Source organism: Spermophilus citellus, assembly GCF_964194105.1.
Source record: "Spermophilus citellus genome assembly, chromosome: 13".
Taxonomy (NCBI): domain Eukaryota; kingdom Metazoa; phylum Chordata; class Mammalia; order Rodentia; family Sciuridae; genus Spermophilus; species Spermophilus citellus.
In genome coordinates, this window is record NC_138193.1 from 70042231 (window position 1) to 70065711 (window position 23481).

The window sequence follows — 23481 nt, forward strand, 5'->3', positions numbered from 1 at the left end:
TTCTTGTGGTCCAGCAGAGAAGGTATCTTAATAAGAGACAGGGTGGTGGCTTCTGTTAAAAGATATATCACACACACACACACACACACACACAAAAAAAAAAAAAAAAAAAAAAAAAAAAAAAAAAACCTCAGTGAAGATAGAAACCAAGCAATTGAACATAGTATAGGGGGACCTATAAAACCAGCCGGTGATGTGAAGGGATGGCCACCAACCCACCAACCACATTCAGTCTCTTCCCAAACAGTCTAGTAGCCAGATTGCGAATCAACCCAAGAGGAAGAATAAAGAAGGGTAAATTCAGCTATTAAGAAGACTAACCAAGCTGGGGACAATGGTACATGCCTGTAAACCCAGTGATCAGGGAGGCTAAGGCACGAGGATGGTAATTTCAAGACCAGCCTCAACAATTTAGCAAGACCCCATCTCAAAATAAGAATTATAAAAAAGGGCTGGAGATGTGGTTCAGTGGTAGAGTACCCCTGGGTTCAATCCCCAGTACCAAAAAAAAAAAAAAAAAAAAAGGAGGAGAAGGAGGGGGAGGAGGAGGAGAGGAGTAGTAACTAAAATCCAAAGGAAGATTTGGTAAAGAATATTGAAATGAACCAAACATTCTTAAATTGCTTTTGAAAGTACATAACGTAGCTCTGCATGAAGTATAGTACATTTTCCCCTTGGTTCACTCTATTTTCCAGATTTGTTCAGGTGTCTCTGATGCCAATAATAAAACTCTTTATGGCCTGTTGAGTGGGTTATGGGATAAGTGGGTGCCTCACAGCCCTATAGAGGCCAGCCTCTGGCCTTGGGCCTAGAGCATCCTGGGGAGGCTGGTTTGGTTCATGAAACCAGCAATAAGAGTTGGAGTCACCATCGGGGGGGGTTCCCAGTTGGGTCTGGTTTCCTTTACTCTGTAGCCCAGAGGGAAGTAAAAAAGCATCATGCTCATAAGATTTCCTCATATTCAGCAATCCATTTGCTAATACATTCTCTTGACATAAGTAGTCCCACTAAATTCCTCTTTCCTCATCACTAACTCTAAAATGACAGTTTAAGGATTATCTCTTCTGCCACTTACCATGAAACAGGGCTCCAAACCAGTTTGTTATAGGTTTTGAGCTTAACCACAGAGCTCACAACTGAGCGGTTAATCAATCATTCTATGACTAAATCCATCTGGAACAAATTTGAAGAAGTGGCCATGTAGGTTTCTTTGGTGTGTGGGGGGTGGGGGTGGAGAGGTGGGAGTGGGTACTAAACTAAAACCAGAGTTGATCTTTTCAAAGGTTCAGAAGGAAAAACATTATAAAGCTCAGCAGTGATTTTCTCCTATTCCCACAACTCCTGCGTGTTCTCTGAGTAAGGTTTGTTCTGTCTTTATCCCATTTTGTATTGCACTTAATCCTTCCAAGTGTCTGTCTATGGATGTCCTGGAGCAGAGTCCACTTCCCAGAGAATGAGATCACAATCTCTCCTATGGTAGAAGGGAAGACAGGACATGATGTGGTCAGATCATCACCATAACCTCATGCTGCTCTTACATTCCCAAACATGTAGGGCTCCACTAAGGGATTATGGAAACAAAGGAGCCTGTTTCAAGCCCATACTTTGTTGGATCACTACTTTTTGTCTCATAGATATTAAAGGATAATTTAAATATCAAGAGCCTGGGTTTTTAAGAACTCTATCTTTTCCTCACTAGACCCCAATATGTTAATGTAAATTTGGGATATATTTCTCCATATACCCTGAAATCTGTGCCATTGACACATGCTCTGTTCAATTTGTGTCCTCTATTCATGCATTAGGTTAATGCGCCTGCAAACTGTACTAGACACCAGGCACACTGCCTTTCTAGCAAGGACTTTTCAGTCCATCAGAAAAGGTAGATACGGTTGTATTTTAAAAAATTAAATGATACAAATACTTCATCTCAACGATTCAAGTTAATGAACTAGTTGAGAACATTCATTCTCATGTAGTCAGTTGTAAATGGTGGTTACCAAATAACCCTGAAGAAGTCAGAGGAAGGATTGGTGGCTGCCACCAGGTGCCTGGTTAAGACTTTTCAGAGAGAGAGTGGAGGGTCATGAATGATGTGACTCAAACTGAAAAGAGCAGGCTTTGATGGGTGACACCCTGAGTATAGCATAGTGGTGAGAGTCTGTGTCACTCTTCAGGGAAAAGGAAAGTGAGGCCACTGTGGGTGCAGCAGGAAAGATTGGAAGAGTCATTCATTGGAGGATGGTTAAGGAGGACCTTGAATTCTTGATTAAGAAGTTTAGACTTAATACTGTCATAAGAAAGATTTTAATCAATGAGTGACATAATGTAAACACTACCTCCAGACACTTATAGGATGAAGAAGAAAAATAAATAAATACACACACACACATATGGTTAAATGGGTTAAATTATCCTAATAAAACTGCATATGGGAGGGGATAGAGAAGGCAGATGTCACTCTAATTTGTAGAAATGTGAGTTTCTCAGAAAAGAATTGATTACTCTCAAGTACTGTATATGCAGTAACAATGCTGACAAGAGACAGAAAATTGACCAAGGACTATTTTCAGGATATGAATAATTAATTTAAAGCTATGTTTTAATTTATTTTTTATTCTACTTTGTTATATATGACAGCAGAATGCATTATAATTCATATTACATGTATAGAGCACAATTTTTCATATCTCTGGTTGTATGCAAAGTATATTCACAGCATTGGTGTCTTCATACATGTACTTAAGGTAATGATATCCATCTCATTCCACCATCTTTTCTACCCCCATGCCTCCTCCCTTTCTCTCCCACCCTTTTGCCCTAACTAGAGTTTGTCTAATCCTCCCATGCTTCCCTCCCAACCCTACTATGAATCAGCCTCCTTGTATCAGGAAAATATTTAGCATTTGGTCTTTTGGGATTGGCTAACTTTGCTTAGCATTATATTCTCCAACTATTTCTAACAAACATATTCATTATTTTTGCATGTAAGTGCTTCTCCTGAGTCAAACAGTGATTCTAAACATGTTCAACTGCAAATAGGGTAAATGGTTATGATATTCTTTAGCGATGTATTCATAGGTATTATAAAGGTAAGCATCGATTGTAAATTAATAAGATCATGTAATTTTAGCTCCCACATCCTGTGAAATAACCAGTTAGGAGCTACTTAAGCCCTTAAATGATTTTCTGAACAATCAGCTTTTCTTTTCTGCCTTGTGCCCACATCCTTTAAACTGGAGAATGTTCATTAGTTGTAATATATGATCAAATAAATACAGAGCAAGTCTCCAACTATAAACTACACCTAAATGTGGACAGTTAATAGCAATTACTCTTATTTTAACAAGACTGTGACCCTTCAAAATGCAGTGAACTCAACCTAAACAAAATCATGCCCTGATTGTTAGGTTTTTACAATTATCAGAAATCATGGCAAAAGGCAATTATCCATAGGCCCACTGTCCTGCATACTTTCCTATTATCCATCTGCAAATAAACATGAATAAGTAATCTTCTCATAAACAGAGAACAATAAGTTATCCTGATACATCTAAGGGAAATGCATCTTCCAGTTGAAAATTATCTTCATCTGAAAATAAGAATTTTAAGGTTGGGGCTGCAGCTCAGTGTAGAGCACTTGCTTAGCATGTGCAAGGCCATGAGGTCCATCCCAAGTACTGAAAAAATGGCAGCATGGGAGATGAGTGGAATAAAATTTTAAAGGGGAGCAGAAAGAGGACCAGTGATTTAGGAATAGGGGTGAGGCTAGAATGCTTATCAGCTTAGCAGAATTTAAGAACATAAGAATATATAGTTTATGGAATAATGCAAAGGAATTTTAGCTGGATTTAGATCTCACTTCATTCTCAACTCTGTAGATGTTTTCTTTAAAGGCCTCCCCACAGATACTTGGCAAAGGTAAAAAACACCTGGTTTGTCCACATATTGACCTGTTTAAGTTTTCATTCTGAAACTCTTCATAAGCAGTAGCTGTGCCTGTACTTTAACTTCTCAAGAGTAGGAGTCATCTGGAGATGATGTGTTAGTTGTCTAGATTTACTTTTTTTATTTTGTGTGGATTGGGAATAAGACGGGAGGTGGGATTTAACCTTGCTTTGTTAGTTAATGTTGAGGAGATGGCATGAAACACTCTAGGTGTCCTGTTGCTAGATCCCTACACATAATTTCAAAGTGTGACATTATTCAGTAAACATGAACTGGGTAACTATTATAAAAAGTGTTCTAGGTGATGAGAATTCAAAGAGAAAAGGTTATGGAGTCTGCCCTCAAAGAGCTCACAGTCTAGGAGGAAACAGTGATTAGAAGGTAGCATTTTGAGTCCCATTTTAGGGACTTCCTAGAGACCAGGTCTCAGTCTTAGAGTATTGTGGAAATTAGATTTTAGAGAACTGGGGGAGGAGGGAAGGAGAAAGAATGTTCCAGGAAGAATTAGAAGCATTTACTAAGATTGTAAGTGGAAGACACAAGAAAGGAACAAGTTGTTTTGTGTGACTTCGGTGTGCAGAGTGTGAGAATAGGCGGGAGTCAAATCATGAAGAGCCTTGCATGTCATGTTAAAAAGTTTGGGTTTCTCATCCTGAAGTGATGAGAAATGACATAATCAGTTTTCCTTTATATGAAGTGAAAAATGCCCCAGGTCAAATTGTAATTTACATATGCAAATCTAAATGAAGTCATGTTCTTTGCTCACTGAAGAATTAAGTGCACAAAAGACACCACTTACTTTTAAATTTATTTCTGAATTATAATTTATTAATGAGCTTACATAATTTTAGTATAACTAATTAGGACTAGTTTTATTTTCCATTTACGATAGTGCTACAAATCCAAATTAATTATGGATTTTATTCTAAAAATAGCAACATTTCTGTTCATAAGCTTGTTTTTATCAAACAATGCAGTAGAGAAAACATCTTAGCTCAAGGAAAAGCTGCAGACATCAAATCAGCCTTAAAAGTCCACTCAGCATTTAGTGTGTTGTTTCAGGCCACTTCTAATTTCTCTCCACACAGACTATAACTGTAAGTCTTAAGGATTTTTACTATGTAAGGTCTGTTCTATTTGAGAGCCTGTACTAAAACTTATTGGAACACTGGTTTGAAAAACAAAATTGAAATTCAGCCTTTGCAGAAGCTACATATTGGCCTTTCTTGGCAGAGCATTCTCTAATTTTGTAACAACAAAAAAAAATTGTTGTTGTTGTAGCAACAACTGTAAAACACTAGGGAAGTATCAAATATTATTTAAGGGTTTTGCCTCTTTACAATGTAACAATGCTAGAAAGTGTACATTAAATCTAATGGAGGGCTTAATTGCTACCTTCAACTGGTTAAGACTATAAAATTATATAGCCACTTATATGTGCCAGGGGTTATCCAGCTGCTAGTTTCTCAATGGAAAATGCCAGAACTTGTTGATTAGAGCAAAACTTGTATAGGACCATGAGCCAATTAGAGTTCTATGACACACAGATTCATCCTTGGGTGACTTTAAAGATGAGGTGGGGAATAGTCATCAAGAACCTCATCAAATCAGTTGAGTTTCCAGTGATAGCAGGTGTGCTCACTACTTCTCTTCCGTAACAAGGATAAATCATAGATACAGCTGTCCCAAAGGTCAGTTGGATGACTGGTGAGCCTGAGTTGTCCAAATGAACCTAGGAAAAGGATATTAAAGAGGTAGATATAAGGAGGACCTTGAAGAGGAATCAGTCCTGGTAAGGTAGAGGAGTTAATTAAGGGAAGGCTCACAAAGCAGACAAGTGACAAGAGTGTCTTGAACATAGCAGTGGGCAGCATGGCTGATGTGGAGGGTCCCATAAGATACGCTGGTGACTTGGAGCCCAAGGAAAGGCTACTTTGTATATAGAACCACCTATATTGTTGAAATGAAGTTCAGACCAATCACACAGTGCCATCTGCCACTTTATTAACATATACATGTACAGTCACAGGCAGGCCTTGGAGCCCAGAGAGCCTGACAGCAACCCAGCCTCACTAGGAAGGTGAAAAATGGCAGGGGCAGGCTGGCCAAGCTCCTGAGGTCTCAATGGAGAGCCACCACCCTGGGCCAGAGGAGAAGCACCCTCAAACCATTCCCCAAGAAGCAGCACCCCTGGCCTCCAGACCATTAGAAAGGAGTCTTTATACCACCGCCACATGGCAGCAATCAGAGCTCTCCAGCTGGAAGAATGGTCTGAAGCATGATGCAGAATTGAATTTAAAATAGGAAGAAGAAAGAAGCCAGAAATGTAGGATGGAGACAGATAGGTTGAAGGACAACAAAGGAAGTCAACGTGACTACCTGCTAATTTGTCGTGATCTCACCATAAGCCTGAAGCTTTAAGCTTTTTCATTTTTCCTGCTAATTCTCTCTGTTACACCCTTAATATGGGACAAATAGGCAATCATATATGCACATATAATTTACCTGTAGCTATAATGAAAGCATTTGGAAAGGATCGTTTGATGTTCAAAGAAACCAAAATTAGCTTTCCAAAAGAATACTTTTCTAATATGCCATGATTTTACTGTACTAGCAGAGCATTTAAAAAACAAAAACTGGCTCCTGATCAAACTCTCCTATGAGATGTGACTCATGGATGCTCCATTAAGTACAGGCATAAGTGCTGTAGATCACCATTATGTTTGCAACCTGCTCATTTGAGAAGTCAGGCATCTAGTGAATCCAATCCATTCATCTTAGACTAAATCTGAGACTTTCCTTAGAACAAATGGCCAGAGATCCTTATCCTACCTTATATTCAGTTACTATGATGACATTTGAAAAATATCACTCCATTTGTTCTCTAGTTCTGAGTTATGGTTTCATTATTGCCTTCAAAGATGGTGATTATAATGTCCTGTCCCACAGGATCATGCCTTTTTCCATAGCCAGAATTTGTTCACCCACTAGTTCTTTCTTGGATTTACACATAGTCTCTAACCAGAGCTCTAGTTAATGCTATGCTTGCTAAGAAGTCTTTATAAACATTAGCGCTCCATTGCCATGAAAGGGTCCTGTAGTCATGAACAGTTCTTTCCCATCACAAAACATTTTGAAATGCAAAAGATGCTAGATTTATTTTGTTTTGCCAGATCCCTTGTGTTTGAATATTTGCAATTTCCCTAATGAGAAATAACTTCAAGAAAGGCTGACTGCCTGCTCTTGTATCCATTTGTCTGGAATATGTCAAAGGAAGGGGAAGGTCATGCGATGCTATGATGTTCCTCCTGACTGGATTTCAGTCATCCTGATGGATGCTATTCAAAACATGACAATAAGCAAGGAAACGAAGATAGGATGTTTAATTATATGCAAACACATGAATATTATATTAGAAATCATGACTTTTGCAGTTTTTTGTTTCTTCCCATCTGTATTCAACAGAAATATCACCCTGATCTATTATCAATTTAGAGCCTTTTCACTCAAAGAACAATTTTTTGAGCACTTTACTAAGGAACAGGTGTATATTACTGTGGTTAGCTCTCACAATAACATTATAAATTCGGTATTATCCCTACTTGATAAATGTGGAAGTAAGACTTGGAAAGGCTAAATAACTTTCCTAGGAGGTGCAACTAAAGCATGATATTACTTGGAGTTGAATAGATTCTAAAACCCATGATCTTACACACTCTTCTGCTCTGTTATTTTTCTGCCAGTGAGCTACATAAGAAAAAAAAATTATTCTGAAGTTCTCAGACTTTCTAAAAAGATCAAGTCCTCACTCAAATGCTAATTCTTGCTATTAATTATACGTAAGCATTTATTCTTGTTTTAACAAGCCTAGAAAAAAAGCTGGCATAAGCAACTATGGAAAGATATAATCTCAAATAAAATAATTTAGAACTGGCAGTGAGAGAATAGCCTGATACTTCTACTTCTCAGAATCATAAAAAGAGATCTGTAATGAAGGTCACCTACAGGGGACTGCCTCACACCTATCTGGCCGCTTCACAGTCATCCACATTAACCACATAAGTGCCTGAACCCAAAAGTTTTTATTTAGGGGTTTCCATAAACAAATTATTACATTTCTAGGGAAAAATTATCCTAGCCCAGTTTTAAAATTAACAATATGAATTGCTCAATGTTTCCATTTTCTTCCAAAATAAAACTTGGATGTGCTGCATATGGTAACCATGTAAAGTACACATAAAAGAAGTCTGAGAATGTAGGGTTTCTTTTCCCCATTGGTGTTATTATTCATGCCAAGAAATTCTCTTGAAGACTGGCTTAGTTTGGCATCTGCCTTTACACATCAACTGTATCACTGGCACAGGTCCATATGCCTTTGTACCCTACCAACACAAGAAACCACATACAGGGCATGTTTCCCCACAAGACGTGTTTCAGTTTACATTGCCAAACAGACATTAAGCTACTCTAAATTCCTACAAGTATGTAAATTTACAGGTACACAGTAGTGCATTTAAAGATTGAAGTGAACTTTCTATTCTCGGCTAACAGAGCCATTTACTCTGATCCAGGAAGGTGAGTCCATTTTTAGACTCTGCTTTGATCCTCCAGATTAGAGGACAGGAGAAGTTTGCCAAAAAAATGAAAAAGGAAGGAAGAGGAAATAGACACCTGTGACCCAGATCTCATGAAATCAAGAGCATGTTATTCAGATTTCCCAGAATCCAACATAGTCAGTCAGAGAGGGGAGGAGAGATGAGAGAGACAAAAATGAACGCTTTTTAAACAGCACTCCAGAATTCATCAAAGTAACCATTAATTCAGATTCTTAAAACTGAAAGAGATCTCAGAGACTGTATAGTCCAAGCTTACCAGGGAAATGTAAGATAAAACGCCCCAGTCTCATTTAAAAGTTCAAAGACTTCTCAGAAATACCCAGACTTGTAATACTCATAGGGTCAGTCATTTTATTGAACAGTATTTTCTTTTGTCCCCTGTTACATTGAGGCGTTCCTTCTACAGATGCTCAGCAGTTGTTTGAATACTCCTGCCTCACAATACTGAAGGTGTTTTAACACAGAGAGGGAAAAAAAATCTCAGTCTTTGCCAACATAGTTTATTAGAAAATTAGATTTAAGTGTGCGTGATATTCATGGGTAACTTGGAGAAAATGCTAACTACAATGTGAATTTGAAACAAAACCAAGAAGTCTAAAATTCTTGGTTTAATGGTACTTTATCAAAGATCTGGGCACAAGCTGAAAGTTGTTCACATTTAACATTTTAATCACTGAATAAACATGAAAAATACTAATACAGAACAAGGAATAACAAGTCAAAGACTTCTCAAACTGCTTTCTAGGTTAAGGAGGAAGAAGGAAACAAATAGCCACTTTTTAAAAAAATATATTTTAGTTGTAGATGACCACAATAACTTTTTTTTTTAAATGTGGTGCTGAGGATCGAACCCAATGCCTCACATATATTAGGCAAGTGCTCTACTGCTGAGCCACCACTCTAGCCCTCAAAATAACCACTTTAAAAATGAAATCTTTCCTTGATTCATTTTATCATCAAGCAAGTTTTTCAGGTATTAGAGGAGACATTATAAAATGTAAAAGTTAACTTCACAACTATACAATGATAGATACATGTGCACCATATGTCAAACAAGAATACAGATCTTCCATATTTTGTCAAATATTCTCAATTTCTATGTTAGGGTAGATGCAGCATCTGTTTTTCAACTTTTGTTTTTATTATCAACATTACCAAGTTTAGAGAAAAGTTAATTGTGTAGTAACATAGAACATTGAACCTCAACATCCAGATTAAAACACCATTTACACACTACCATATTGGCCTGCAGCACCTTACCACCATTCTTAAACACAGACAACTAACCAAATCCCCACCCACTGCTAGGTTCCACATTGCACTATGTCCAGAGATAGGAAGCATATTACCTCCTACATTCAAATACCTAGTGAGTACATTTTTCCTTACATGAAACTAAAATCTATTTTCCTTGAATTTTGCCCATTCATTCTAGTTCCACCTTTTGGAAATACATGATTGAGTCTGTTCCTTCTTTTCTAAGCAGCCCTTCAAAACCCTGACGTCCATTTTTATAGCCAATTATGACTCTTACAGAATGAGGATAAGGGAGAAAGATAAGATTGATGTGAGGTACAAGGAAGGGGTGGGGGGGGGGTTCTAGGCTTTCTTATGTACTGGTATTTGTTCCCACAGATTTTGATATGTAATATTTTCATTTTCATTCAGTTTCTCCTATTCTCCAATTTGGATTTGGCCATTTTCTTTAAGACATAGATTGTTTTAAAGTGTATGCTTTCTTTTCCAAAACAAGGGTTTTCCCCCCTCCCTGGTTTTATTGCTGCCATTGCTGTTTTTGTCATTGCTTTGTTTTTATCTTATTTGCACAATTAGAGAACATAGTTTGTATGTCGCAATTTATTTTAGACTTGCCTTAAGGCTAGCATACAGCCATTTTCTTTTTTCCATATTTTTATTGGTGCATTATACTTAATGATGGGATTCATTGCTACATATCCATTCATGCACATGACATAATGACATAATTTGGTTGATATTGTTCCCCAGTATTGCCCTTTTCCCTTCCCTATTCCCTTTCTTTATTTTATTAGCCTCCTTTCTAATTTTCTCAAGATCCCCTTGCCTTTCTTATTTTTCCTCTCCAGCTTCCATATAATTGAAAAAAAATATGATCCTTGACTTTATGAATTTGTGTATTTCCTTTAATGTTCCCTCAATCCTTAGAAAGGTTATGTATTCCATATAGAAAGACATACAGAAAACTTTTAACTAGTTGATATATAAATAAGTGTATTTTATATATATATATATATATATATATATATATATATATAATTTTTTAAAAGAGAGAGAGAGAGAGAGAATTTTAATATTTATTTTTTAGTTTTCGGTGGACACAACATCTTTGTTTGTATGTGGTGCTGAGGATCAAACCCAGGCCGCACGCATGCCAGGCGAGCGTGCTACCACTTGAGCCACATCCCCAGCCCAATTTTTTATATATTGATATATATCAATTAGTTCAAAAATTTTAATCATGTTAATTATATATTTTTTTTAATTTCTGAAAATATAGGCTTGTTTTCTCAGTTCTTGGGAGAAATGTGTTAAGATCTCACCAAAATTGTGTTTTGTCTGCTCTATCCTTTAGTTTTATCCACTTTTGCTTTATCTATATTAAGATAATGTGATTAAATGTATATGCATTTTCCTGGTGAATTCAAATTTTCATTATTATGTAGTATTCTTTTTATTCTTTAATAATCTTTTTCCCCCTTAAGTGAACTTGCTATTAAAATTCCTAAGTTAACTTTATTTTATTTAGTGTTCGCATGGTGTATTTTCCAACTCTTTTAATTTATGTATCCCTGTATTGAAATAATGTCTCTTGAAATAGCATATTTTGGTTTTGTTTTTAAATCAGTCTCATAATGGTGGGGGAGCAGTTCAGAGAGCATTTAGTCCACTTATATTTAATGCAACTACTGACATATTTAGGCTTAAAACTACATTCTACCATTTGCCATCTGTTAGTCCAGAAAATTTTAGCTTCTCCCCCTCTTCATTTTTTTTCTTTCTTGCCTTCTCTGTAAATTGATGAAATATTTTGTATGATTCCATTTTCACTTCCATTAATGTTGTAGTTTTATATTCTTTTACTCTTCCTTTAGTGTTTTTCCTAGGGATTACTTGAATGGTCCTCCATGATTTATTAAGATCTAAAATAAATTAGAAATTTCAACCCTTATTGGACAATGTGAAGAACTTAAAATTTGTAAACTCCATTTACCTTCTGGTAAATCTATATGCTATTATTCTCATATATTTTAATTCTAAATATTTTATAAATCTCCAACTATAAATCGCCTACTAGTATCATTTTGCATAGTCAGCATTCATTTAGATTTACTCACTTTTATACTTTACACTGCTCATTCTTGTGCTGGAATTTTATGCCAAAAAGAGGGGAATAAAAGAATTTAGTGTAAATTTGGTGAGTCCATCTGCCATCACCCTTCTTCCTACCTCTTTACTTCATTTGGAATTCAGAAAAACACTTGAGGAACATTGTGCAGAAATAACCTAAGTAAGATGTGATGAAATGGGCAGGAAAATACACACAAGAGGGCAACATGCTCTGGAGGCAAGAGGCACAAAGACATACTTTATTGAAAAACCTTTAGGCAGTTAATGAGTTGGAGAAGTATTGCCAAGTTACACTCACCAAATTTAGTACTATGCCTCAATTTAGTGGGCACAAAAGCTGCTTATTATTGAATGAACAAATATAATGTAATTGGTCTCATATAATTAGGAGGTCACCAAGCCATGCTTGTTATAATTGGCATTGCCTTAGCCAGGGGCTTTTGTGACCTCAAGTGATGATTTGCCTGAAGGAGTAAGCCTGGAATGTGCATGCTTTGGGCTAGGGAGACTCTCTAAGCTGGCTGTAAAGCATAGGGAGGAAGGCCAAGAATCAACTCACAGGGCTCATGTAGGGCTTGATGCTCAGTTGAATGTAGTTGATCTCCATTCAGTTCATCAGTTTCCAGGGTTTGATTTGAGACCAGGGAGACAGAGAATGGGGGAGAGGTAAGATGAAGTGGTGAGGATTCAGGAAAACACAATTAAAATATCAGTGCAAAGGCATCCCATAATAAGTTGAGATCATAATTCCTCCCAAGCCCATTCAGTTTGAAGCAGAAGTCCAACCCGTATAAAACAAATTTGAACCTTCACACAGAGGGTCTTTAATTCCTAGTACTGAGCCACCTTGGAGCAAAGACTAATAATACTCCTTGTTTCAAAATACAATCTTATTCCACAGGTTACAGACTGATGATTGGTTGTAATAACCCAAATTTCAGGGTATCTTTCCCCAGCCATTTTTTTTAATGGATAATTAAGTTAAGAAGACAAAGAAAAAAAAAAACAGGAGAGTTTAGCTGGGTATGATATAGTCACTGAGATGCCAGAAAATAACCACTGACACGAAACAAGGATTTATCTATAGAAAACGTTGTTTTCTTAAGGTTGTGAAAGCAGTAAGTTCCACTTTGCCAGTGTGTGAAAAAAGCTGAAATGAATCAGCTCGAAAGCCTTTGTTTTCTTGCTTGTTCTTCTGTTTTAGCCTATGACTGATTGTTTAATTTGGTTTGTGTATAGTACAGATGAGTCACAGATTGATCATTCACATATATCAGTTGGTTTTCTTCCCACATTTATGAATATGTCTAACCTCATCCAGTCATCTTGCAAATGAAAGCTGTTATCCACAGAGGAAACTAGAGATTGAGGGTCCATTGTCAATGCAAATTCTTCATCATTTCTAAAAAGACGACTCCAGTACATGTAGCATGATGTTTCCATATGGGAACTGCATATTGCAAGAGTCTGATAAAACACTGCTATGCCAAGGACTGCCAGGATGCTTGATTTGTCACTTTCTAAAACAAAGACAATGAATAAAGGAGGCTGATATTCGTTGACTTTGGTGATATTTTTGTTTATCATTTAAAGCACACCAAATTATTAACAATATGTTTTGCCAGAACTGATAACAATCTAGAACTATAAATCTAATGCTGGCCATCAATGAAGACAGTTCTCTTCTCTTACTTAATATCAGTATTTATTTTCTCCACTAGAACTGCTTAGCTTGGGTGAATTCTAGCTGATAATTTCCGAAGGGTGAAAAGCTAACTAGAACTGGGCATTTGGCCCAGATAAATCTGATTCCAGTACTGTGAAGGAAGCAGCAAGGGAACTAGAAGGTCTTTGACAAAAATTGTTGATAATTGGCTAAGAACTGGGGAGGGAAACAGAAAACTTGGAGCACTCTGAATGTTATTGTAAGCAAAAGAAAGACTCAAGGGAGGACTCAAGGTGCTACAAGATTATCGAGAAATATAAATTCTGTATGGCTACAAGAAAAACTCTGCTATCTAGTGACTCTTAGGAAATAAGCCTTTCTAAAGAACTAAACTACAGAAGTAAACTGGAACTCTTGGGTTTGAATCTCTGCTTTGTGTCATCTTAGACAAGCTACCTCACTGAGCCTACATTTCAGTAACCTCCTTCCTCATCTGTTAATTGTGGATGATGCAATCACCTTTTCTACAGGACTGGGTTTTGTAAATCTGACTCCCTCACCAACTAATAGATCTTTTCATTCTGCAAAGCATTTTCATCCCAATTAATTTTAGAATTTTAATAAATTATAAATGAAGCTATATAAAATATTATATATTTTGATTATGATTTCAATCAATATAACTTAACACCTTGTTTACTCAGATTATAATTATCAATTGCCATTAATAAATAAGGCAATAGTAAAACAACAACACCCTCAGCTCTTGCTAAACTAGTTCCTACCTTCCAGGATTATACTGGAAAATAAGATGAATATTCCAAGTTACTATAAGACTTCTATCTAGTGAGTCTCTTTTATTTCATTTAGAAAGTTTCATTGATACTATGACCCTAGATCCCATAGCTATCACAGAATAAAAATCACTTCAATCCCCTTCCTCCTGTTTCAGGGCACACCCATTAATAGTCTATAGTGGCTTATTCAAATGTACTTCTGAATTATTTCTTAAGCCTAAAGCAGCACAAATTAGAACAGTCTAAATAAGCAGTCAATAGCATTCAAAATGCAGATAATTTGTTGCCCATAAAAACGCACTGAAGTGACTCCATGTCGTGGTAAGTTATCAAATTATGGAAAGAACATTGCAGAGATTAAAATGTTGCATAAGAGAGAGAAAGCAGCATGAGTCAGGGGTTTGGGAAATATGAGTCAGACGGAAAGGAGGGAGCCAAAAAACAGAGAGAATGAAGGCCTAAGCAGGAACTTAATGGACACCACAGTGATGTGGACACCATTGCTTCCATTAGCTTGGAGAAGAGATCAAATGTGTGGTTCCATCGACTGACGGCCAGTGTGATAAAGACGCTAGAAGAAACAGTTGAGCAAAGATTAGTCTGGACTATTTAAAGCAACTAAAGTTGCCAAAGTCAGCAAGAGAGGGACCCACGAATAGTATAAATCACTAGGAGGGAGACCGTGGACACATTTTTGAAAAATGAGAGAATCACCAAATATTGCCATTAGTTATTCTTAATATATTATAATGATGAAATATGTTGTGATATTTTAGGAAGCACATTCTATTATTTTGTTCTCTGTTAATGTCAACATTAGGTTATGACTGCATAGTTCAGGTCTGCTTGCTGTGTTGTATAATCCAAACTCTCTAATCCCACCTTTAGGGCTTTACTTTATTTTGTATTCTAATTTGTCATATATGACAGCAAAATGCATTACAATTCATATTACCCATATAGAAGGGCCCTGAATTTTATTCATGACTTGAGCCAGCAGTTTATGAGCAACTTCTGCCAGGCACTGTACCAGGCTCCTTACACACAGTGCCTCCAGTGTGCTGATTTCAGCTCCTTCCATTCTCCTCATGCACAGCAACTGGATCTTACCACTGTTTTCTAATGGGAACAGCTTTCTCCTTAGAAACAAGCTCATTTTCCTGCTAATTCATGTATCTCATCTTTTTCAAAATGCAACGGAGGACCCACCTCCTTGGCAAACCTCCTAAAGCTGCTTCCTTCTTAGGCTGCTTCATGCCTCATGGACTCTTCTGCACTCAATCGCTTTACATTATTCCCACTGACCGATACTTTGTTGATTTTGCTGCGTTTGTTTCTCAGTTCTTGCACGTTACACTATCCTATAAATTTTAGTTCCATGAGATTAAAGCACTGACCCTACTTTCCTTAAACTCTAGGCATCAATTCCCAGCAAACAGTAATGACTCATTCATCCATTTATTGAGCAAATAAGTATTGAAAAATCACCATGTGCTATGCACTCTACTGGGCTAGGCACACAGAAAAAGTAAGATATAGATTCCATCCTCAAAGAGCTTGATTCCAGGGCCCACAGCATATGCTGACTACCTAAAAAACCAAGTAAGCTTAACTATCGAGAATAAATGGTAGATAATTTAAAAACACAATACAAACTCCTCTCCCCAGAGTATTTATTCTTTCATTATCAGGAAAATCTTGACAGACTTGAATAGTTTCCCTGAAAAATAAAGCATTGTTCTTGCCTATGCACATACCCCCCCACCCCCAGTATAGATGTAGAAAATGGATTTTTGACTACACACCGCAGAGGTGCCTGCAAAAGACATTGTTTGTATTGGCTGAATTAGTGATTTTTGAAGCATATTGAAATGCCTACAAGTAGAAAAGACAAATATAAGAGAGTTTATCAACATATAATGATTTTGATGTGACCTTGTATAGCTGTGTAAATGTGCAATAACAGGATGTTAAAGAGCAATTGTTTTAAATAGTGAAAGTAATTGTTTAAGTAAACAAATAAATGTATACTATAATAGATGATAGATCAAAGAAATTCATTCCATTGGGAGACTTCAGCACTAGATAACCTGCTAAAAGCAAGGAGGAATATATTATAAACTGAAGTCAGAGAAGCAATAAGTAGAAATACAGTAAATATCTGCTTTCTGGAGCCAGGGATGGTGGCACATACTTATAATCCCTGCAGCTCAGGAGGCTGATGCAGGAAGATTGCAACTTTGAGGTCAGCCTGGGCAATTTAGCAAGACCCTGTCAAAAAATAAAAGGGCTGGGAATGTAGCTCAGTGGTAAAGCACCCCAGAGTTCAATTTCCAGAACCAAAAAACAAAACAAAACAAAAAGCCTGCTTTCCTGGTCACAGAGACTACTTTTTTGACCATTTTGGAAGTCCAGGTAAGTAGAAAGTATAATCACTAGTCAACATTAGGTGAGGCCGATCCCACTGCAGCTTTGCTTGTTTTATGTTATTTATTTATTTATTGATTGATTGATTGATTGATTGATTGATACTGGAGATTGAACTCAGAGATGCTTTACCACTAAGCTATACCTCAATCCCCTTTAATTTTTTTTTTTTTTTTATTCTGGGTCAGGGCCTCTCTAAATTGCTGAGGTTGGTCTCTAACTTGTGATCCTCCTGCTTCAGCTTCCTGAACTGCTGGGATTACAGGCATGCACCCACTGCCAGCTTTGCTTGGTTTTTGATAGAGAAGAGAAAAGAACATAGTGAGAGTGGAGGTAGTGGTATTTTGGTTTTGGTTTGTTTGTTTTTATTAAATTACTTTAACTTTTGTTTGTTTCTATTAAATAACCCTCTGGGAGCTAAGGAGACATTATAGTTAAGGAGTAGCAGCACAGGTTTCTGTATTTAAAAACTATTTAATGATGCATTGATTCCACTGGACATGTTAGCTTGTTTATCAAAGAGACTGAGAAATAAACAATGTGAAAATAGGAAGGAAATGGTAGGACATCGAGAATGCAATGGGGTGGAGGCAGTTTGCAGAGAGATGTCTCCAAAAGAATAAGCCTCAGTCACTGGTGAGGCCTCCCTTAGAAATGCAGCAGCAGCCCAAGTCCTTGATCTTCTGCCAGAGTGTGCTGAGGAAACCTGCCACATCTGAATCTGACATTGCCATATCTCTCAGGGCTGTTATCACCGCAAATGCTGGCAAAGGTTCTTGACATAAAACAATAGGAATTCTGCTGTCGTTTCTGCATTAACTAGTCATAAAGCTCTGAAGAAACCCCAGTAGAAAGGTTTTCATCAAGTGCATATGAGAAAATAATAAAAGACACAAAAAGGAGCAGATTAATCTCACAAAAAGATTATCGAACCATTGTATCGTACCCAAAAAGCACAATTTGCAATCACTGATTTGAAACTAACAATAATAGTAATAGTACTGATAAATTTCAAAACAGAGCCAGAAACATACCAAGAAAACTCAGCTAAAACTTTATCACCAGGTTCAAAGAATTATGTAAGTAGATGCGTTCATTATCCAACAAATAGCCGTACAACACTCAAGTATTTTCACCTTCTGTCCCTCTTTCTTGTGGAAGAATCTCTTTTATCATTTCCATGCCCAGCTAAGTGAAACAGTTATCTGAGGACAGACTTCTTACAACCAGGTCTTCCTACATTAGGACACTGCATAGTGCAACAATTCACCTTGAAAACATGGGAAAATGAGGCAAAAACACAAACACCCACTCTAAGCTTCTGAAAGAGAAAGAAGAGATTGCATGAACTCAGATGATCGGTCATTTTTTAAAAAATTGATTCTTGGTCCACTATTTCTGCTAGAGTACCCCCATGTAGACCATAGTGATGATTTAAGACATGATGATTTAAGATCCCCTAACTCTATCTCAGTTTTCATGCAAAATGTGTCATCTCAGAATTACATGTCATACGATACTCTTAATGACACTTAAGAGTCTTCAATTAGAGAATGCCAAAACTGTATAATGCTTTCATTTGTTCTATTTAACTTCATGATGTGGGAGATTTGAATGAATACAAAGGTGATATAGATAAGGCAAAATGGAATTCACTTATAAATGACAGTAAACCTGAATGTACACACATGATTTTATATCACATTTTCATATGAAACAAATTCTCTAAACTGGTTTTATATGTACAGCTGAGTTGTTCGTTTTGGGTTGTTTGTTTGTTTGTTTTACTTTTCTAGAACAATGACCTGCTTATTCCTTAAGGAACATTTGGCGAAATAGTAAAAGGCTTTGGGAAATTGTGTGTTTTAAACTACACCAGTCTTTGTCTCCTAGAGGGATATGATCTTATTGAATCCCTTGCATTTTGAATTTGCAATGAAAAATTTATACACAAATGTTTCTCTACCATTTGCAAAAAAATTTAAAAAGCAACAGGAAATTAAATGTATAATATTAGTTATACCCACTTACTGGGCAAATTTTTAAAGCCTTGTAAATAGAAATTATAATGTAATATATGGGTGGAAAAGCCAGGTATCATACAACTTATTAAAATTTTTAAACACACTAAACTACTGTATCCAACTAGATGCACACCTAATCCCTGTTTAACAAAAGTATAAACCATCTTCTGCCTATTAGGAGACTGGCACATGATGGGTAAGGGGTTGAAGATGGGGTGAGGCTTTAGCTGCATCTGCAATGTTTTATTTCTTAACAAAACAAAAGCAGCCAAGACAAGCATGGCAAAATGTTGGTGTTTTAACAAACCATTATCTATGAAGTTATTTACTGAATTCTTGAAATGATTTATAATTTAAAATATTTTCAATGTAACAAAAGTGTAATGCTTTAAGAATAAAGTCAAAATTCAGTTTAAGAAAAGCAATGCCAAAATGGAAGAAATGATGAAATCTTCACACAATCTACTAAAACATTGTTTGTGTTGCATGTCTTGGACAGACATCGACGAGTGCACTGCAGGGACGCACAACTGCAGAGCAGACCAAGTGTGCATCAATTTACGAGGCTCCTTTGCATGCCATTGCCCGCCAGGGTATCAGAAGCGAGGAGAGCAGTGTGTGGGTAAGTCCCATGGGGCAGTAAACAAGAGTCTTGCCTGAGCATCTTCAGGCATTCACAGCAAAGCACCCATATCCATTGAAGAATGATAGTAATGATACTTCCTCTTTCGCTGACTACCAATCCATTCTCCATCTAACAAGAACCACTAGCCTTAAAGGTTAAGCCTATCCTGAACAGCAAAGTGTTACAGATTAAGCCAAAGCAGAAATCTGTGGTACAAATTGGACCACAGGGCAACCAAGAAAATAATTTTAAATTAGCGGGTATTGCACCAATACATTGGTGATGTGGCTTTGGCACTGCTGCATAGCTCACAGAGCAAAGGGTAAAGTTCAAATCCCAGCTCCATCCTCCCAAGGCATTTTTAGGCATTAAGCACTGAGAACTTAAGTTCTCAGTGTCTTTCCTTGTTCATGTGTCCTGTGGAGACAGCAGGCATCCCTACCTCAGGAGCTCACACACAGGAGTACTCACCACAGAGACAGGCCCTGTGTGGTGCAGCTGCTTGCCATCATCATGCAGAGATTAACAGAAAGGCCAGAGACTGTTGCCAGCCTGTGCCGAGTGTTTTAAGTGTAAAGCCAAGCATAATACCTGCTCCCTTGAGGGTCTGAGCGTGTCAGCTCCCTGGGGGCAAGGGCCAGGTCAGCTTGTGTCACTGCTGGCTCCAGAGTCCTCAAAGAGAGCCCACCACACAGAGGATGGATGCTCCATGGGTATATTTTGCATTCAAAGTGGAAGAACACAGTGTGAGGAGGTAAACAGGCAAATAGTGAAGTAAAATAAAGCATCCTGGCTCAATAGTGAGGCCCAGCAGTAGCCCTGAAACTCTGTAATTGAGTCCCTCTGTCCATTTATTTATATACCGCCTCTTACCACAGGCCAATGAAGAGGCCTTATTTTCTCTTAGGAATAGAGGGTGAGGATGTGGAGATAGGGAATCACTTTTCACCCACAAGTGTGAGCTGTTGACATTAGGTTGTCAGCACTGAGCTCCTCGTGGGCCGTGGCCCAGTTCTGCCTTCCATGGGCCGTGCCTAGATGCTGGGGTTAGTGCCCAGCCTCTAAGGAGCACCCAGGGTTTGTAGCAGCTGAGCCATGGTTTGGGAAAAGAGTGTGGGGAAACTCCCAGACACCAGAGCTTTGCCTATTGTGTTAGTTAATAAAATAAACGTTCCAGAAGAAAGAACTAACTCATCCTACTGCAGGGCGAACCTAGAAGACAGGAACATAATATGGTCACAGCCCTTTGTGAGAAAATAGGAAGAGACCTTCATGACTAATTATACACATACACTGTCACACTTCAGTACCCCCACCCAAGTTCTTTCCTGCTCCAAGAACATACTCTCCTAGCAAATTTCTGTTCAGTCCCAGTTCAGAGTACCTCCTCTAGCAAGCCTTCGGTGATCCATCCAACTATAATTGGTCACTCCTTCCTCATCAACTATGATGAAATATCCTTTTGCAGATCTCTAACCTGTTGCAAGACCAATACATCTATAAGGTATAATAAAAAAATATTGTGGTAATGTAAATTGCTATACCTAAACATGTACTTTTAGTTTCTGTATCGATCCAAATAGTCCATGGACCAGCAGCACCCAGCAGGTCACACTTTGTGTAGCACAGTGTGCTCCTTCTATCCCTTGTACACCTGTCTATTATTGATCTTATTATTCCATGGGGAAATTTGCTTCATGCCTATATTCCATACTAGGCAGATGCAGATCATTATAAACTGGCGGCGCCAAACACAATGTTACCATATAACAATGGTTGATGAATGTCCACTGGTTGAGAAGACATGCATTATTTAGCAAGAAATTATTTTAGGGATGACTGTGTGCCAGGCGCTGTTCTACATACTGGCTATAATAATGAACAAACAGATTATACAAAATCGTAACTATTAGAAATTACCATTTGTATAACTGACTATCAATACTGGAACCTGCCTATAATACAAGGTACTAGGAAGCACTGTGCTAAGTAGCCTTAAATTTCCATTCATTCAAATAATGATTATGGGGCACCCACTATGCCAGTCCTTGTTCCACATATTAAGCAAATGGCATGATCAGGAATAAAAAAAAAGACCCACTGTTTTTACCTTAAGGAGAAGATACAGGTTTTATTTGGCCTGCATTGCAGTGAGGGAGACAAACAAGAGGCAGATAAACATATAACTCAATGTCAAGTGATGCAAAGGGCTCAAGGAAATTCCCTCCTAGTAAATTTCTGTTCAGTCCCAGTTCAGAGTACCTCCTCTAGCAAGCCTTCAGTGATCCATCTAAAGAAATAAAGATAAAGAAATAGATGGGGCAGAATAAACTATTTTATATGTGTGGGAGAAATGACCTCCTTGAGGAGGTGACATTGATCAGACAATACACTTTATTTTAATAAGCAGGTTAAGGAGCTGAAGCTGTAGATCAGTGGTAGAGCACTTGCCTGGCATGTGTGAGGTACTGGCTTCCATTCTTAGCACCACATATAAATAAGTAAAATAAAGGTCTATCAACAACTATAAAAAAAATCCTTAAAAGATGCAGGTTAAATTAAAAATATTTTCAGCTTATTAATAATAGCTCCCATTTATTTTTACCTGCTGAGATCCAAGAACTTTGCCTACATGATTTCATATAATCCTCCCAGCAATTCCATCATATTTTTTACACTATTACTTATGGAAGAGGAAATGGAAGCTTGAGAATTAAGACCAAGCTCGTAATTGCCAGAGTGAAAACCCAAACTTAGGTTACCTTGAAGCCACTTGAGCACACTGCCTCTCACATATTTAAAGTACCCAAACAGCTCCACATTGTTTCATTTCGTTTTACCAAAAGGCAGGGTCTGTATACAGTGTTACCTTGTACCTGCATACTTTTTGCTCTGAATGACACATGCCATGTGGGAGTTGTCATTAAGCATAGAGTCATGAATTAGTGACATTTTATTATGCTTCTAAGGTGTTCGTCTTCCTCTGCAAGTTCTCAGTTGAGCATCTTATGGTTGGAAATATTTGTCTGAGAAAGACACCATCTGGAACACCTCATCGGTGTCAGCAGGGCCCTCTCAAGAGGTGACTTGTTGTGCATCCTTTCTTTCCACAGTATTCTTTCATTTGACTCTCACAAAAACTTCCTAAGATACATATGGCAAGCCTTCCTTTCACTGTGTGCAGAAGAAACCCCAGGACACAGAACATTTCAGTGACTTAGCCCCTGTCACCAGCCACACATACTCTACAATTCCTTTCCTTTCTTTTAGTTTCATGCTGCATTGCTTAATTGGTTTTTACCTCATTCATAAGATTTTAGCTCCCCACATGGACATTCTCTTATGTATGTGAAGTGGTCTTATTTACTTTACTCTTTTAAGTCTCAACCCACCTAGCCAGGCTTATTTATCACACACTGGGGTATGCAGTCTTCGTTCTTAACATCTTATTTAACTCCAGAATGCTGATTCAAGTATACTTAAAACACCTATACCCGAATTTTAGTAACAAACGGATTTTTTTTTAAATAAAGTCTTCCCTACATAGGTTTTCTAGATCATCTCCGTTGAAAACTTGGTAAGTCAATAATTTGTCTCTCTGTGTGTGCTGGTCACCTAGACATAGATGAGTGCTCTGTGCCTCCATATTGCCACCAAAGATGTGTGAACACTCCAGGCTCATTTTACTGCCAGTGCAACCCCGGGTTTCAGTTGGCGGCAAACAACTACACCTGTGTAGGTAAGTCTTGAGGAGACTGCCATCCTAACTGATTTCTGTCTTAAAAAAAAAAAAAGGAGACCCCATATCAAGGTGCACTACTTCCAGTTTTCAGCATTCTTTAATGAACTGGTTTCCATCAACTTCCCTTGAGCAATCATTTAATGCTGAAAGGACAATAACTAACGTGTTTCCTAAAACACATCAACATGTGAACGGAAACCTTTTTAAAGCTTGGTTTTAGCTTTCCTCTGTAAGTGTATCAAAATTTCT

The 23481-nt window shown here is 37.5% G+C and overlaps 1 protein-coding gene across 1 annotated transcript in view; it reads left to right on the forward strand.

Annotated features, from left to right (window-relative positions):
• Nucleotides 1-23481, forward strand: part of EFEMP1 (EGF containing fibulin extracellular matrix protein 1) — a 56386-nt gene that overhangs the window by 20691 nt on the left and 12214 nt on the right. Inside the window, exons 5-6 of the mRNA XM_081264732.1 lie at nt 19365-19487; nt 23110-23229. Coding sequence (XP_081120858.1) covers nt 19365-19487; nt 23110-23229 — 243 coding nt within the window. The remainder of the gene's footprint in view (nt 1-19364; nt 19488-23109; nt 23230-23481) is intronic.